The sequence below is a fragment of the Rhinolophus hipposideros genome, assembly GCF_964194185.1.
Source record: "Rhinolophus hipposideros genome assembly, chromosome: 15".
NCBI classification, from domain to species: domain Eukaryota; kingdom Metazoa; phylum Chordata; class Mammalia; order Chiroptera; family Rhinolophidae; genus Rhinolophus; species Rhinolophus hipposideros.
This window is the reverse complement of record NC_138061.1, coordinates 52,098,641-52,117,926: the sequence shown is the minus strand read 5'-3', so window position 1 is coordinate 52,117,926 and position 19,286 is coordinate 52,098,641. Positions and strand designations below refer to the sequence as shown.

Genomic DNA, 19,286 nt, shown 5'->3' with positions numbered 1-19,286 from the left:
GCTTTTCTCTTGCTGTTTTTAAGATTCTTTCTTTGATTTTAACCTTTGGCATTTTAATTATGATGTGTCTTGGTGTGGGCCTCTTTAGGTTCATCCTGTTTGGAATTCTGCACTTCCTGGGCTTGTATGTCTATTTCCTTCACCAGGTTAGGGAAGTTTTCCATCACTTTTCTTTTAATAGGTTTTCAGTTCCTTGCTCTCTCTCTTCTTCTTCTTCTGGTACTCTTGTGATGCAAATTTTGGTACGCTTGATGTCCCAGAGGTCCCAAAAACTATCCTCCTTTTTTTGGATTCTTTCTTCTTTTTGCTGTTCTGTTTGGGTGTTTTCTGCTACCTTATCTTCTAAATTGTTAATTCAGTCCTCTGCTTCATCTAGTCTACTGTTGATTCCCTCTAATGTATTCACTTATTGTATTCTTTATTTCTGACTTGTTCTTTTTTTGGTTTTCTGTCTCCATTTTTATGTTTCCTATTTCTTTGTTGAAGTTCTCCCTGAGATCATTGAGCATCCTTATAACCAGTGTTTTGAACTCTGCATCTGGTACATTGCTTGTCTCCATTTTGTTTATTCTTTTTCTGGAGCTTTGTTCTGTTCTTTTATTTGGGACCTGGCACAAGCCACAAAGCCATATGCTGATGGCCACCACCCACACTGTGCTTGGAGGTGCCTTGAAAGGCCAAGCCACGGACAGAGGTCAACTGTTGCTAGTGCCATCTTAGGGCTGCACAGCCAGAGGTATGGGACAACCGAAGCCATATGCTGGTTGTTTGGGTTTTGTGAACCTTTGAGAGATTTTAGGAAACTCTGCAATATGCGCCAAGGCAGGTTGTTTGCATAGAAAAGCCACTGGAAGTGACTTGGGTGGGCCCACAAGTTGAGTGGGGCAGGGGTCTCAGAATCTCCAGGGTAGGGTGAATGAACAGTGTTAGCCATGTTGGTGGACACTCAGACACGGCAGCCACCTACATCTGCCAGTGGAACAGAGAATCCAGAAATGGACCTGCATATATATGGATATCTCACATTTTCTACAAATGTGCAAAGGCCATTCAGTAGACAAAGTGCTGGAACAAATGGTACTGGAACAAATAGATGTCCATATATCCATATATAAAAAGCATCAATCCATCCTTTTACCACACATAAAAATTAACCCAAAATAGATCACAGACCTAATGTAAAACCTGAAAATAGAACACTTCTGGAAGAAAATACAGGAGACAATCTTTCTGACCTTAGGTTAGGTAAAGATTTCTTACATGACACCGAAAGCAAAATCCATTAAAAAAACAAATTGATAGACTGGGCTTTGCTTGTCTATATAGGGAACTGAAGGACTTTTATGGTTTTTAGTCTGCAGATTTCTGCATTGTTTATATCTTTCAATGTATTTCTATAATAAAAAGAGGAAAATACATAGAAGCAATACATATTCATTGAAGAACATTTAAAATATAATTTTAAAATTACCCCCAGAGAACTACTGCTTGTAATTTGTTATTATCTCACACACAGAATTCTCTGTAAAGAGAAATCATACCATAAATAATTCCTTTAACTTAACATTACAGTATGAGTCCTGTCTAATGTTATTAAATTATCCTTTGAAAAGGACATTCCATTGTATGGCTCTACAATAATAAAATTTGTCCATCTCCCCACTGTTGGCAATTGTTCACAATTTTATTACTATTACAAATCAGTATTTTGAACTGTGCAGCTGGTAGATTGCCTGTCTCTGTTTCATTTCGTCTTTTTCTGGAGCTTTGTTCTGTTATTTAGGACCTGGCATAAGCCACAAAGCCATGTGCTGATGGCCACCGCCCACACTGTGCTTGGAGGTGCCTTGAGAGGCCAAGTGCCTTAGGTTAGATTTCTAGAAGCGAAAACCTGTAACAAAGAATCTGAGGTATTAATTAGACAACTAACTCCCAGGTACGTCATTCAAGTTTGATCCACATTAAAAAGCACTGCATGCAAAGCTTGGTACTTGTCCAAAATGTTAATTGATAGGTACAACATTTCAATTTGAGATAAAAATTGTAAAAGTTTATTCTGAAATATGAGCAATTAAGAAATTACTTAATTATCAAAAGGTCAATACTGTATTAACAAGGCACAGAGAGAACAGTGCACTCATGCAGAATCTTACTATTAATAGGCATTAGTCAAACAGTTCCAAGTAATAAATAAGAGATAAACAAAACAGCTGATTGTTCTGTACAAAGTAGAACAAAAGATATCTTATCTTCTGGGTGGACCATGGTTAGAAATTTTTGAAAACGGTTCAAAAATATGCAATTTTTAGCACAACTCTTTTATTTATTAGTAAATTGCTTTTTTCCCCAAATTTAGTTCATACTAGAGATTTCAGCAGCCTGAGAGCAAGAGCTCAGTTGATTTCCTTGATGTTCTTATCTCCGTACTTAATAAACTGAAAAAACTTATAATAAACATTTTAAATCTGGTATTCCTAAACATTAGCATAGCTATTCTTTAATCAATGAACCTTTCCTGTATCCCATTAGTGACCTGAATCGCTTCACAGTAATATAAATAACTCAGTTGTGTTCTACCTCATTAAAACTGCAAACACTGTATGTTAGGTTTAACAAAATGAGCACAATCAGCCCAGAATTGCAAAAGGACATGATTACAAACAAACTGTTCCCTTATTCTGCCTTGTTGAAACTATCTGTTTGCCCCATTCTACCTCTGTGCCCGACCAGCTGCAGGATAACTGGCCACTACTGGACATGATGACTTGATTAAAAGGAACATCACCTGTGATTACTATAAATCACAACTGACTCAGAGTCTGTGACAAACATGATGAAATGGCACTCAGCATCCTTTCTAATCTCCCTCTAATTGTTTTCTGCTACTACAGAGGTTGAAAGCTAAAAATTACTCCCCAGGATACTTGCAAAGTAGGGTTCTAAATGTGAGTAAGGTTCAGCCAACTAGATTTTCTGACATGAGATGAGGAAAGTAGAAAGTGAAGTTGGGCCATTTTACTGAAGTTTCGGCTATCCACAAGAACGACTGTGAACATGCTGGTTGGTTGTATGTGTGTGCATGTAATTCTCCAATTTTAAGTCACTAACTTTCTAAGTGTCAAGAAACAGTTGCAGTTGTGAAGAAGCAGTACTGGCTTCCTAATACCTGTATCACAGATATGATTGTATGTTCTTTGTGTGTATTTGTGTGTCTCTGTGTTCAATTATACAAAACAAAATTTACTATTTTAACCATTTTTAAGTGTACAGTTCAGTGACATTAAATACATTCACATTGTTTGCAACCATCACCACCATCCATTACCAGGACTTTTTCATCATCTCAAATGGAAACTCCATATTCATTAATTAAACAGTAATTTCCCATTGCTCCCTCCCTCCAGCCCCTGGCAACCACTATTCCACTTTGTCTTTATGAATTTGATTATTCTTCGATACCTCATGTAAGTACAATCATACAGTGTTTGTCCTTTTGTGTCTGGCTTATTTCCCTTAGCATAATGTCTTCAAGGTTCATCCATGTTATATAACATGTGTCAGAATTTTCTCTCTTTTAAAGGCTGGATAATATTACATTGTGTGTGTGTGTGTGTGCACACATATATGTATAATATTTTGTTTTTCTATTCATCCATCAACGGGCATTTGGGTTGTTTCCACCTTTTGGCTATTGTGAATAATGCTGCTATAAACGTGGGTGTACAAATATCTCCTCTTATGTTCTGATTTCACTACTTTTGGGTATAAGTGGAATTGCTGAGTCAGGTGATAATTCTGTTTAATTTTTTCAGAAATCGTCATACCATTTTTCAAAGGAGCTGCACCATTTTACATTCCTATCAGCAATGCATAAGTGCTCTAATTTTTCCACATCCTTGCCCTGTTATTTCATTTGTTCTTGTTGTTGTTTTAATAATAGTCATCCTAATTGGTGTGAAGTGGTGTTTCATTGTGGTTTTGATTTGATTTCCATAATTATTAGTGATGCTGCACATCTTTTCATGGGCTTATGGACATTGGTCTATCTTGTTCAGAGAACTATCTATTCAAGTCCTTTGCCCAGTTTTGAATTGGGTTATTGGTTTTTTGTTGTTGAGAGGATTTATTCTCAAACGAAGTTTCATGCTGGCCTTCTAATACCCTACCTAATGCCTTTCCTGACTGTGACAAAGGTGGTACTCCTGTCACCAGTTCAGCTCTTGTTCTACAAGTCATTCCTGGCAGCCCAGCCCAGAGCCTAAAGTAGTTTGTCTCTTATAACTGAGCCCTGACTGAATATATCAGCATAGGCCCTTCAAGCTGTCATCTTTCAAAGCCAGTGCAGTTCCCAAAGTAAAGGCTTCAGGCTCTCCCATAAATCTCCGTTCTGGTTCAATTCTAGGTGAGGCAAAGTAACTTCATGTCACTTCCATTAATTTCCTGGAAAATGAATTAAGCATATTATGATTTTCATCCTCTCTTCTAATAGATATGCTCTTGCTTTATCTTTGGAATGAATGACATGTTTTATTTCAATAAGCAGTACAACTATTTTTTTCCCAACCAAGCACATTGTTAGTGGAAAAAGACTTGAGTAGTAAAACGTCCCATTAATAATTTAAACAAAACAAAGGCTCTGATCTGGCCATTTTATCTATTAAGCAGGCTGCTCAACAGTATCAAGTATAAGAAAGAAGACAAATGCCACGCTACAAATAAAAGAAATGGGAGGAAGGGAAAATAAGAATGTATCTTAAAAAAAAAAAGTATCTAGCACCAAGAGCAGCAAGAGAGCTTAGTGAGTTTTTGTTAGGCTATTTTTGTTTTATTTTTAGAGAAGAACGTAGGGGTTACTAAGAAGATTACGAAGGCCTATATGATTAGCACATAATAGGTCCTCAATGAGCATTATTAAATGAATGTGCAAGAATGAAGTAGCAACCAAAATAATTCAATAATTCAGTTCCTTAATGCCCTTCCAAACAGGATCATTAAAAACAAAACAAAACAAAATCCCTGCCTTTAGACTTGTTATTTCATTTTTAGAAGTATACTCTTAAAAAGATTTTATTATAAGTTTCCCTTTATTTATGCATATTTCTTATTACAAAATTTTATTACAAACTCTTGAGGGCTTCAGACAGTATTATATCAACAAATTCACAATGTCTAATTGCCAAGAGATAACCCCTGATCACTAATTTGGTAAGTGCTTCAGAAATCAGGACCTGGTATTCAGGTCCAAAGGTTCAAAACTTGACTTTGTCAGTACACCGGGGCTGATCAAACCAAGAGAGACAAAGGGCAAACTCACAAGGTACCGATGGATAAACTAGAACGCCAACACTGGACACTTAAGTGTCTAGAAAGAATGCTCCAAGCACCTTGTGTCAGGCACACCTCTTTACAGTTGTGAAGCATCTAGGATGCTGATACAATAATCAGAATGCTACTTGTAGAGTAAATAATCAGAGCAAAGAAAAGCAGAGGATCTTAAGCAAAATTTAATCCAGACTCTTACGAGACCTAATGTAACGTCTGTGACGCACAGAGAGTACCTGTCTAGAAAAGGTTGTTCATATCTCCTCCTCCTCTGCCTTCCCCACCCAACATTTGCTTTCCACACATACCCACATTGCTGAACTATTTAATATGCAGACATTATGATATTCACCATAAATTAACTTCAGCATGCACCTTCTGATAATAACTTCCTGTATCAATATAATACTTATTACCACACCCAAGAAAATTAGCCACAATATCACTCTAATTGTCCCAAAAGTGTATTTTATATCTGTTTTTTCCCCCCAATCAGGATTCAGTTTAGGTTCACCCGTTGCATTTGGTCATCACTTCTCTTTAGTCTCTTTTAGTCTAGAATAGTGCCCCATCTTTGGGAGGAAGGAGGAAGAAGAGCTGAGTTCAGAACAGTTCTTCTGTAGGTTCACCTACATTCTGAATCTCCCTAGTTGGTTACTAATTTTCTCCACTCTTAACCACTATACTATGACATCGGGTTAAGATCACAGCTAAAATTAACACAGATCTCCAACAGTAAGGATTCATGCAAATGTTCCAACGACACTGGGGGTGTTTCTTAAAACATTAATGGTGTTATTTAAAACTTTACCTACTATGTATCTAAGGCTGTATAAATAATCCATTTTTTATTATGCCTAAGACCTTCCGTTACCTATATAGATGACAAATTCAAATCTGAAGATGTCAATGAGTAGATAATAATTTTAACTTTAAAGAAGTTCAAGAAGATAAAACAAGTATTTTCAGAGTAAGAAAAGCACACTAGAAACAAAATTCAGATAATTTTTTAGTGATTTGCACAGAAAAGGATTACAGAGGAAAGTGGGGCTTTTTTATTACAAAAGTGTCAACTGTTGCTAAAAGACCCTCTTGCAGATAGAAGTAATACATTGTCCTCAACTTGTGTCTGGAAATCTGTGCTAACTATTTAGGTGCCCAAACCAAGTAAACACACATATCAATAATGCAATACAAACAGCCAGATAAAAGCCAAATCTTCCCTCCTCAGGCGTGCAGCTCTGCACTTCCCTCACACTCTGTAACCAGCATAGGTCACCAGCAGTATCCCTGTACACACTCACCATCAAGTCCTCTTCTTCCCCCTACGTCACCCACAAACCCATCTGTGAGATAATCCTTTGCTTTTCTTTATACTTTTACTACCTAAGCATGTATCCATAAACAATATAATTAAGTTTTGCCTGTTTTTGTATTTTATATGACTGGAAACATACTGTATGTATTCTTGAAGTCTTATACAAAAGTAGATTTTAAGATTCACCTGTTATTTAAAAAAAAAAAGTCTGACTCAGATGAATCTTGGGGAAAAATCTGAGGACTGTTAAATTGATAAAAACAGACAAAATTAAAACTGATGTTAGGAAATGTAAAATAGTCACTTTGGTTTTGTTCATGAAAATAAGGGTGGATCAGGTAGGAAGAAGAGAACTGCACTAAATAGGAAAGTATATTCAACCAGAACTAACAAGTTTGTCATATCCTTCAAAGGAAAAGGACAAGAGTACATATTGTTCCTTGGTGTGAACTAGTTAATCCTGTCTGAGCTAAAAAGCTCCAGAAGGACTTGTTCAACTTTTGTATGAGAAGCATAACAAGGTGACAAGGATTATCAGCTATCCAATCAATACCTCCTGCTGCAGCAATACAGGGGACAGAATGCACAAGTATAAGATATCTGATGGCTGGGGAGTGCTGTTCCTTAAAAAGAATATATACCCTAACTCACACACTCCTTAAATTCTGAACTGTGTTCAGGACATTTTCAGGAAGTAACAACAGGTAATAATTAGATGAGCTAATATGTAAGGCAGTTACAAAGTGCCAGGAACTGTTCTAAGTGTTTTACTTATATGCTCAAACTATCCTTACAACCATAGAAAGTAGGTACTATTATCTTCCTCACTTTACAGGTGAGATAACTGAATAGATGAGTAAAGTAACTTGCCCAAGATGAACTTGTGCTAGTAATTAGTACAGACAAGTTTTCAACCCAGGCAATCTCATTTCAAAGTCCATGTTCTTACTCACTACACTACAACACCTCATGAGCTGAGGGCTCTTGTACTTCTAAAGGGGATGAATTTCATAAATATTAAATATTTTCTAGTAGTCAGCAAAGAAATTTATCAAAGGTCTTCAATTACATTAGATAAAAATTACATCAATGAGCTGCCTATTAATGAAGGCTTTTTGAATCACAAGTTTGCACTGTTCAATCTTAAACATTTACTGAGTGCTACATACAGATGTCAGATACTAAGGCATTCCCCAGTGACACAGTTCTAAGATGCCCTCATTTGTTACATTTATTCACCTATTAAATATTCATTGTGCACATAATATGTGAAGGATATTTACTTAGATGAATCTGAAACAGGTCCTACCCTCAATGATTTTACAGTCTGGAAAGGAATATTAAAGAGAGTCATTAAAAAAGAAGGTAAAAGGCAGCCCGGTGGCTCAGGCGATTGGAACTCCATGCTCCTAAGTCCGAAGGCTGCCAGTTCGATTCCCACATGGGCCAGTGGGCTCTCAACCACAAGGTTGCTGGTTCAACTCCTTGAGTCCCACAAGGGATGGTGAGCTCCGCCCCCTGCAACTAGCAATGGCAACTGGACCTGGAGCTGAGCTGCGGCCTCCACAACTAAGACTGAAAGGACAACAACTTGACTTGGAAAAAAGTCCTGGAAGAACACACTGTTCCCCAATAAAAAATGAAAAAAGAAGGTAAAGGAAATTACAGTTGCTAGTTCTTTCTATACATTAGCTTACTCGATCTTCAAAATAACACTAATAAAGCTTTTACTTCTGTAATGTGTTAAAAAAAAAACAACTGGAAAGTTACGGGAGTTGGAGAAAAGAGATTATTTCCAGTTAGTGAGATCAGAGATGAGTACCTGGAAATGACATTTGAGCTAAGTCTTAAAGGACGGGTGAAACTGTGGATACAGACAGAGATATAAAAATACATTAGCAGAGAAAATTGCATGAGCAAAGGTATGGAGACAGAAAACAATGGAGAACCATTAGTATTCATAGGTGAGAAAGGAGTATTAGGATATTAAGTTGAAAATATAAACTGGGGCCAGATCATGGAAATCTTTGTCAAGTTAAGGCTATTCAACAGACACTGGGGAACCACTGGAGATTTTTGAGCAAGAGGATACCATAGTCAGAGTGTGCTTTAGAAAACATAATTGTCAGAAGAGTGTAAAACAGTGAGGCTGGCAGCTAGAATGAAATGTAATGACAGACTGAATGAAGGAAACAGCTTCTAAAAAGTAAAGGCACGGGATGAAGGAAATACTACAGCAGATGAAAAGATGCCAGTGTTTGCAATCTATAAACTTTCCGACAGGCACCTTTCTTAAAAATAGCATTATATGGACTACTGCTTTACATATTTCCCCCTATTACCCCCTGTGCATTATGTATAAAGCAAACATAAGAAGACCGAAAGCTGAAGAGAGGAAGGCAGACTGGCAGGCACCTTGAAATAGGAGTAAAAACACAGTGGTGACTTGTCTGAGTGTTTTTGTTGGCTTATTTGTTCATGAAGACAAAATAAGGGTGTATCAGATAAGAAGAGTTAACTGCACGAAATAGGAAAGCATATTCAACCAGAACTAATAAGTTTGCTATCACATATGCCAGACTAGATAACTGGAGAAGCCAGAAACCTGGAAATGCCAATGGGTTCAGACAAAGAGAGTCCCAAGAAAAGCTGGTTTTCTCCAGCCAAAGGACCAGAAAAGAGGCAGACAAGCAAGACAAAACTTAAACAGTAACTGCTCCACTCCAGTCAAATACAGAAAAAACTATGGCCCCACCTCGACTAGCAACAGCCAGAGGAAAGCCTAGACTTCTAACCTTGCCAGGCTGTGACCAGGCCATACCTGCTGCTCCCTTGCCACCGGGGTGGTATCAGAGAATACCAAATAGGGAACAGAATGTCGTACATGCCCAGCAGTAACAAATCCATCCTCATCCATTAACGAGGTGGGAGTGGAGACCGTATGGGGAGCCTGGACCCAGCTTGCACTGATGAGGCACCCCTTCCCACTGCTTGCTCAGATGCTGTCAGAGAAGGCCTCATGGAGAGTCAGAGCTAACACCACTGCCCAGCAGTGTCCAGTGGTAAAGAACCACGCACAACCCCCCAAAGCCCCCCAGAGGAATAATAATGAGGGCCCCCTCCCCCTCTTAGCCACCAGAACCTCTAGCTGGCACTAAGGAGGTGGTGGCTGTAGGAAATTACAATATGAGAGACTAATATTCTCTACAAATATAGATGCAAAATTCTTAATGAAATATTAGCAAATAGAATTCAGCAATATATAACTATTATTCCATGAGTAAACGGAGTTTATTCCAGGGTTGCAAAGCTGGTTCAATATTAAAAAGGCAAACAAGGTAATCCACTGTGTTAACCAGCTAAAGAAGAAAAAGGACATTATACCAATTCAGGCAGAAAAAGCATACGACAAAATTTTATCATTAACACCCATTCATGATAAAAACTTTCAGAAAACCAGGAATGGAGAGAGAATTCTCAATTTGGTAAAGAACATCTATAACAAACCTACAGCTGGCACATTTAATGGTGAAAAATTGAATGCTTTTCCCCAAGGATCAGGAACGGCAAGGATGTCCGCTCTCTACATTGCTATCAAACGTAGCACTGAAATTCTAGCCAGCACAATAAGACAAGGCAGGAAATAAAAAGTGTACATGTTGGAAATGAAGAAATAAAAACATTCCTATTTGCAGGTGACATCTGCAGGTCTACAAAGAAAATCCCAAGGAATCTACAAAAAGAAACCAAAAGTCCTAGAACTAATAAGTGAGTGCAGTAAGGCCGTAGGACACAAGGGCAACGTAACACAAATCAACGGTATTTCTGTGTACTAGCCATAAACACATGGATGAAGAAAGTCCAAATACAATACCACTTATAATGACCAGAAAAGGAGAAATACTTAGATAAATCCAACGACATGTATAGGATCTAGATACTGAAAATTCTGATGAAAGAAATCAAAGAAGTCTGAAATACATGGAGATATTCCACTCATGGATTAGCTGACTCAATATACTATAAATGTCAATTCTCCTCAAATTGGTATATGTTTAACACAGTTCATGTGGAAAATACCAGTGATATATTTTTGTAGATGTAGACAAGATTATCCTGAAATTTACATGGAAAGAAAAAGAAACTAGCTAAATCAATTCTGAACAAGAAGATAGTGGAAGAAATCACTCTACACCATTTCAAGACTTATTATATAGCTACAGAAATTAACACTAGATGATACTAGTCGAACAGACACACAGATCGACTGAACAGAACAGAGAATCCAGAAATAAGTCTTACACAAGCATGGCCAACTGATTTTTGACAAAGGTGCAAAAGCAATTCAATGGTGGATAGTTGTAAAACAGTGCTGGAGCAACTGAATATCCATAGGGAAAAAAGGAACTTTGCCCAAAGATTCAAAATGGATCACACACTTAAATGTAAAGTGAAAAACTACAAAACTTTTATTAGACAGTAACATAGAAGAAAATCTTCAGGACCCAGGGTAAAGAGCTCCTAAACATGACACTTAAAAGCACAATCCAAACAAAACAGGACAAAAAATGATAAATTAGACTTCACCCAAATTAAAAACTTTTACTCCACAAAGGATCCGGTGAAGAAAATACAAAGACGAGCTACAGACTGGGAGAAAAATATTTGCAAACCACATACCTGAGAAATAACTTATATCTAGAATATATGAAGAACTTCCAAAATTCAACAGTAAAAAAACAAAAATCCAATTAGAAAATGGGCAAAAGACATGAAGAGGCATGTCACCAAAGAGGATATAAGAATGGTATATCAACACAGAAAAAAAAGTGATCAGCATCAAAAGCTGATAGGGAAATGCAAATTTAAACTATGATGAGGTATCACTACACACGTATTAGAACAGCTAAAATAAATTGTGACAATACGAAATGCCAGCAAAGATGCAGAGAAACTAGATCTCTCACACACTATTGTTGGGAAAGGAAAATTGTACAGCCATGCTGGAAATAGTTTGGTAGTTTGTTAAAAAATGAAACATACACTTACCATACAATCTAGCAATTGTACTCGTGGGCATTTATCCCAGAGAAATGAAAATTTATGTCCACACAAAAACCTCTACATAAATGTTCATAGTAGCATTATCTGTAATAGCTGACCAGTGTAAAAAAACAAAATATCCCACTATATGTGAAGAGTTAAACAAACTGCAGTACACATCCATACCATGGAATACTACTCAACAATACAAACGAATAAACTGGACACACACAATGGGTCTCAAGGGCATCAGCTGAGTGAAAAACACCAATCTTCCAAAGGTCTCATACGGTACAATTCTATTTATATAACATCCTCAAAATGACAAAATTATAAAGATGGAAAACAGATTAGAGGTTGCCGAGGGTTAAAAATAGTGCTGGGGGGGTGGGAGGGCAATGATAAAGGGATAGACCAAAGCAGATTTATAGTGACAGACTAATTCTATATGTTGATTGGGGCAGTGGTTACACAAATCCACTCATGATAAACTGACTTTATACACACACTTTAAACAAATGTCAATTTCCTGCTCTTATAATTATGTAACCTTTGCAGGAAACTGGGTAAAAGGTGCATGGAATCTTTCTGTACACTCTTTGTAACTTCCTGTGACTCTAATTATTTCAAAATAAAAAGTTTTAAGTTTTTTAAAAAGGAGCAAAATGTCCTAAAAATAGCATAGGTACATATTTTTAATTAAATAAAATATGAGATTATTAATAATTGCTTCTCCAGTGGAATCTTTCACTCTCTGAATTAAATATTCCTAAAATTTCTAAATGTTATACAATGAGCATGTAATGCTTAATAATCAGAAGGAAAAGATCCTTTGAAGAAAATGAAAACTATTATTTTTCACTGTTTGAAGCACATCACACTTAAATAAATATGAATGGAAATTTAAAAAATCAATTAAATTCAATGATTAACTCATGTAGGCATATATACACTAAACAAATGATAAGAAATAATGAGGCAACTAGCAAGACCAAAAAGTCCAAGAGAAGATCTGATTATAGATCCACTCCCCTCTCCCATAAACTGTGTGACTTGGGAAAATGACTTCACTTTTATATTTTAAGAGACCAAGAGACTACAGAACTAATTAAAGACATTAAACAATCATATTTTGTAAATTAGGATGACAGAATTCTTAAACTGTGTGACTTGGGAAAATGACTTCACTTTTATATTTTAAGAGACCAAGAGACTACAGAACTAATTAAGACATTAAACAATCATATTTTGTAAATTAGGATGACAGAATTCTTACAATGTTAGGGTTGAAAGTTATCTAAGAGATGTGGAACAATTCCTTAATTTACACCTGAAGAAACTAAAGCTAGAGAGTTAAGTAACTTTCAGACATAACTGAGAAACAGAATAGCAATACAATAGTGATTCCAGTTAACCAATGAAGAATTCTACACATTAACATGAGTTTCTCATACAGACTTATTTAAAATCAAATTTAAATAAAAATATTTCAACAGGAGCATTGCACTCATTAACATTTTTAAAAAGTATGTCATACCTATAATTTAAAAATTTTGGAAGAAACTGTGGAAATTTCCTAAAGTGATAGGCACCAATAAATGGAAAGACACAAACTATTCTATGGGCTTAATTATACAAACACATAAAAGACCAAAATAGCTTCTAATTCATCATTAGGTAATCTTTAGAATACAGAGGATGTATCAACAAAATGAAACTTTTACTCTCTCTGTGTTTAACAGAACAAATGTCCATGTTCAAACGGTGATTGTAATGATTTAAATATGCTAGATTTTTCTTGTAGTTTCATCTGTGTGTGTTTGTACACAAAATGCTCTAAAATATTACAGTATAGCTGTCTGAAGCAATTGTCCTCTTCAAAAACCATACATTGACTTTAAAAAGCAGACATTCAAATTTAGAACTGATGAAATTTGATTCATAAATACAAAATGTGCTGTTTTGGGAAGTTATTACTGATATCGTATACAGTAAAAAAATTAAAAGGTTATCATTTCTAAATGAGTATAAAACCTAAAGAATTATTTCCATATACCAAGGCAAAAAAAGTGGAAATTTTTTTTTAATTATATAAAGTTAGTGGCAATATATTGTCCTTAGGGCAATTATACCTTATAGGTGCACTCACACTAAAATAAGCTTAAATTCAATTTTACCTAATAAAGTTTATTTAATATGCACACAATAAAGCCTAAACTTCCAATGAAGGAGGCCAAGGTTTACTTTGGGCATTTAGCTCTACAGTTTGTTATATTTGGGACTATCAAGCCTTTTAAATTCCATTTTTAATTTTTGATCCTAAATTAAAATATCTTCAGTGGGCAAATAAAAATTATTCTCCTGGTATTTACTAAAAATTATTTACTTTTTCTTAGTAAGCACAGGGCTTTATTTCTAAAACATCTATGAAATCTGCTGTAATTACAAAACAGTTTCAAAGACCCTGAACCAATTCCATTTTTGAAACTCTAGCAGTGATTTTCTACTGTTTTGTTATGTCCCACTTCTGAGCAGAATTGGGGGCAGCACAATTAAAGCAATCAAATAGCCTCCTCAGTTACATCATCATTCTGCACCTCAGTTCTGGGACAGGTTTTGCTGCCGGGACCATGCACTCAATATAATAATAATAATTATTATTATTTTTTAAGTTATCATGTATACCAATGAGCACAAATCTTTTCTGGCTCCAACTTGCCTTTAAACTAAGACTCTCACAATCAGGTTGCATTTAATTCTATACCATGTCTAGAACTGTCTCAACTCAGTGAATGTGAATCTAATAACACTGTCCAGTTTATATCCTCAGCTATAGCAAAAGTTTTTACATACGATAAAAATCTAGTGCTAAATTTGAAGGGCTTGACCTGGCTGCACACCAGAGCACACCAGTAAAGAAGCCAAGCATACAAAATTATAATCTTTATTCTAATCACTAAAATAATATTTAGGCAGGCTAACGGTCTGACATACTGAATGGTAAAAATCACTATTTTTTAAATATACTACACCCCCCAAATCAAATCAATATAATGGAAAATGAGAAACTGGCTCAAGACTTCAAATTCCATTACAATATTGTGAAAAATTATATTGGATTTGGATCAAAAATCTAATGTATGGTTTTGGCAGCCTTTGACTTTCATGCCAATATTATATTGATGAAACTGGCATCAATTTAATTTAGTTTCAAAGTTCCAAGCTAAAACTAATTTGCTGGCATTTCCAACAACTCAGTGATACACTTTAACTTATAGAAAGACCCTTAAATTAGCATACTTCATGGTTCTCACCTCCTACTAGAATTTCCTATCTGTCAAGAGTATTAAGAGACAAGATAATATACATTATCACCTCTCTTGTCCCTTGCCATAATGCAAAAGCTTAACAAAACTCACAATACAAACTTAAGACAAATGCAAATATAGGTCACTGCCTCCACAGCTCTTCTGAGGTACATAAAACATCTCATCATACAACACTATTTTATAATGAAACACTGTGATGAAACCAAGTTTTCCTAGTTTCTGCCATCATAAGCAAGAGCCAAGATAGACTCACATTATGTTACATTCTGTACTGAGGTGGTTATATTACGGGGAGGGCCCAGGGGGTGGTGAAGTAACAGAGCATTTCGGTATGGAACCACCAAGTCTGGACTCAGCTTCAGATCCAGTGATGACGGTGCTGTGTGTATGGGAGAAGGGGGTGTAGGAATATTCACACCATAGGTCTGTCACAAATCCATAGCCATATATTCTGATGGCAAATTAACCAGAGGCAGCATGTAAACACCGAATTGTCCTCCAACTGTGCCTGGCCCATACTCTCCTATTTTTAGGTAACTTTGTCATTTCACAAAAGCCAAGAGAACCGCAAGACCCAAAGTAAGAATCACTGTCATGTTTACCTTTAGTTAAGCGGCTCTTCCTGTTCTTGCCCAACTATTAATATCCCTCAGTGTGTTACATTACACCTTAGAGAAAAATCAGAGCAAAACAAAACTAGATTTCAAGTTTCCAAAACCACATGCAAGCAAAAATTTTAAATCACAAAGACACAGCATTATGTAAATGACTAACACCTTATTTGTAAGCAAATACAAACACATGAGAGAAAAGTGGGGGAAAAAAATTAAGTTCTATGCAAAAAGCAATGCATTTAATCTCGGCACAACAGCGTAATGCCTCCCTGTAACCTACATCCATTAAAAGAATTACACTTAGCTCTATTGTATTCTTCCACTAATACTACAATCTTTGAAAAGAGCTTCATAGGTAATTTAGCAGAATACGGATGTTTATTCATATCGCATATAAATCAGTTTGATATACAAAAAGAAACAAAGCTACAGAAGTTTTAAATTAAAAAAATGAATTTAACCTTCACTAACAATATATAACCACATAAAGAATGAAGACAGAAAGATTTCCATCCATAAGTTAATGGCTGTGCTAGGTACGCCCTAAAGGTTGTATCAGGGCTGGCGATAAGAATTTTGAAAGAATAGCTAAGTTGATATGGTCATTCTTATAAGACAAAAATAATGATAATATTCATTAGAACATCTGTGATTCAACAGTTTCTCAAAAACAATGTTCAAATTTCAATTCTCAGAAAAACCATGAAAATGTCTCTAAATCAGCAAAACTATGAGCAAAGTTTTGAAAAAGTATTGAGGCTCCAGTGATTAACAAAATAAAAATGTTTACAAGTAGTTGTTCAATGTAAGAGTCTGCAGAATGGAATGAATGCTACTGAAATTAAAACTGATCTATCTAAAGATGATTGCATGTTCTGCCATTGCAGTCATGATGGCTTCTTCCGAAGTAATATAGAATTTCTTCCTTAGAGAAACTGCTCTACCATAACACTGATTTTCTTTACCACAAAGTGATTATGAGAACTATTAAAGGGAGACAGAAAAAAAAAGTAACTATCAGGCATATTAATTGTACAACTCCATACCGGTATATTAATTGTACAACTCCATCTCCATCAAACTCCATTAAACAGTTTTTCTCCAACGCCATTAAACAGTTTTTCTTTAATTTTGCAGTAACATTAAGATGTAACCTTAATAGAGAGTTCTTATATTTCAGTTCAGTTCAACAATTTTTTTTTTACATGCCAAGACTTATTTAGAGCTAAGTATGAAGACAAGGTCTCCAGAGGATCTCAGTATGATGAGGGTAAACTGAAATATAAACAATACTGTGGCACCATCTTCAACTAAAGATCATTTGTATTAAGTCAAAGGGAGTTGATCTTTTGACAAAAGCTAAAAACAAAGCTAAGAATTCATCTCTCCTTTGAGGAAATTACTAATCCACTGAGCATTTGAAGATATGACAAATGTAGTCTATAAACATAAACTAATTTAAAAGCTTGTTGTAATCAGTAAATTATCATCTTATGAAGATTAAACAGCTGATACCCATTTAGAGTAGAACTACTTGATGAAAAGTTTGTTTTGAAATGGCCAAGAACTTGGCAAAGTCTATAACCAGATAAGAAGTTGTAAAACAACATATAAGAAAGACGTGGCTAAAGTGAAAGGTTTCATGAAGCCATGTTATAACTTACAATTACAAAAGGAAATTAATTTATTTCTGTTAAAGCGAATATAAATTTTACAATCATTTTCTGGCACAAGTATGGTTTTGGTACTATGTCTTCTATAAAAAGCCTCCTACCCAGTTCTGTTAGCTGCCAACTACAAGCACCGTCTATTCTTATTCTTCTAAATCACTCTATTAAAAATATTATTCATACAATATCTGCAAAATTGCATTATTATTGGTCCTGCAAATCTATCAAAAGTACGCCTCCAATTTTCAAGAGAGAGAACTCCAATCCTGCAGTTATGGGTAAGAAGAAGACCTGGTAGGCCCCTAGACCGTAGTGATTTCATGCATTGTTTTAAGTACCCCTTTAACCCGGACACCTGCATCGACCACATTTTTCCACTGTGGTAAATGCATGTGTCGACTCAAGCTGTCAATGTGGAACCACTCAATACTCAGGTATCTGTAACACGTAAAAGTCCCAATTCTTGCCTCGAGTTTAATTTTTTTTTTAATCTAAAGGTAATGTATTAAATACCTGTAAAGATCTAAACGTGTCTGGTACTTACATTTAAATTTAAAAAATATATATATATATATATATAAAGCAAAAAACAGAAACATACTGTTAGAAGAAACCCAAATGCTACTACCGTTATTTTCAGAATCACTCCTTCACTAGCTTTTCCAAACCTCGCTTCCTTTTTCACTACTTCCCCCAGTCCTTTGGGCAAATCAGTGCTTAACACCATCCCTCCCACCGCAGATTTGAAGAGGATCCACCGTCCACGAACGAGAAAGCCCCATAATCCAAGTGTATTCCCCTAGTGGTTGTCGATGCTTTGAAAGACACCTGTACCAACGCCAAAGCCCTGGATCAGATCCCCCAGGGCTCCTTTTCTTTTTTGATTCCTTTATCTCTTCGAGCCCGCGACTCCCACCTGCCCGACCCCTCCCGCTCCCGCAAACCCAAATCCGTCCCCCCATGGCCCCCACCCCCGCTGTGGTCAGCAGTCTCCGCGGTCCCACGCCCGTTCCCCCGCTCGCGCCACGCGGTCACGTCGAGCCCGGATCAGCCCCTCGCTCCCACGCCAAATCCCAGAGCATCTCTTCCTTCGGTCCCACATTCCCGCGGGGATATTCTTGGGGGAATTCCCCTTCGACCTTCTCTCCTTACTCTGCTTTCAAAGTCCTCCAAGCGCCTGCCTTTTTCAGGCCACCTCTGCCTCAGCCTCCCCGTGTCGCCTCTCTGCCTCTACTTACCCCTCAGCCTCTGGCCGCCGTCAGCCACCTCGGGCCCTCGGCTCAACCACCTCCATTGCCCTCAGATTCCATTCTGGAGCTGCCTCTCCGGGCTCCCTCAACCGTCCCCCGTGGCACCTCCGGATGGAGCCCTCCCCTCCACCAGCCCCGGCTCCATCCCCGACCCCCCGCTCTCCCGGGGCTGCAGGTGCCCCCGGAACTCCCCTCTCCTCAGCCTCAGCCTCAGCCTCAGCCCCTGCTCACCTCCGCGGTCCGAGCGGGACTCCCCGGACCCACCTCCGAGTCGGCGTCCGAGCCGCCGTCGGAGTCCGGGACCCTCCGCGACTCGCCGGAGTGAAGCGCCTCGAGCGGCGGAGGCGGAGCCCGGGGAGGGGAGCCGGCGTGGAAGCGGGGGCGGTGGCGGCTGCGCGCAGGCATAGCTCCTGCGCGGGTCTCCGCGGATCCCGCAGCCGCACGAAATCCGAACCGGAACTGCTTCGGGAGGCGGGGCCCTACAGGCGGGAGGCGGAGCCTTACGGACGGGGGCGGGGCCAGAGCCGGAAGGGACGCGAGGCTCAAAAGGCGAGCGAGAACTACACCAAGAAAACCAAAGAGCGCATGCGTCAGGCCCAAAGCGAGAAGATAAGGCCGGAGGAGAAGATGAGGGGCTCGTGAAGATGAGGTGGGGCCAGTGGGATTAGTGAATGCGGTTTGAGGACAAGAGGAAATTATCGCAATTCCTTTAAAGGGAGCAAGCTGCTCTCCGAGAGCTA

The 19,286-nt window shown here is 37.6% G+C and overlaps 1 protein-coding gene across 2 annotated transcripts in view; it reads right to left on the bottom strand.

Annotated features, from left to right (window-relative positions):
• The window catches only part of SAMD8 (sterile alpha motif domain containing 8), a gene marked incomplete at its 3' end in the record, with an annotated part of 50,584 nt that extends 31,571 nt beyond the window's left edge, over positions 1-19,013 (bottom strand). Inside the window, exon 1 of one of the 2 annotated variants that reach the window (XM_081074513.1) lies at positions 18,778-19,013. In XM_081074513.1, the coding sequence (XP_080930639.1) occupies positions 18,778-18,951 (174 nt within the window). In that variant the 5' untranslated portion in view covers positions 18,952-19,013. The remainder of the gene's footprint in view (positions 1-18,777) is intronic. The other variant, XM_081074514.1, reaches the window with a different exon arrangement.
• Between the last annotated feature and the right edge of the window lie 273 nt (positions 19,014-19,286).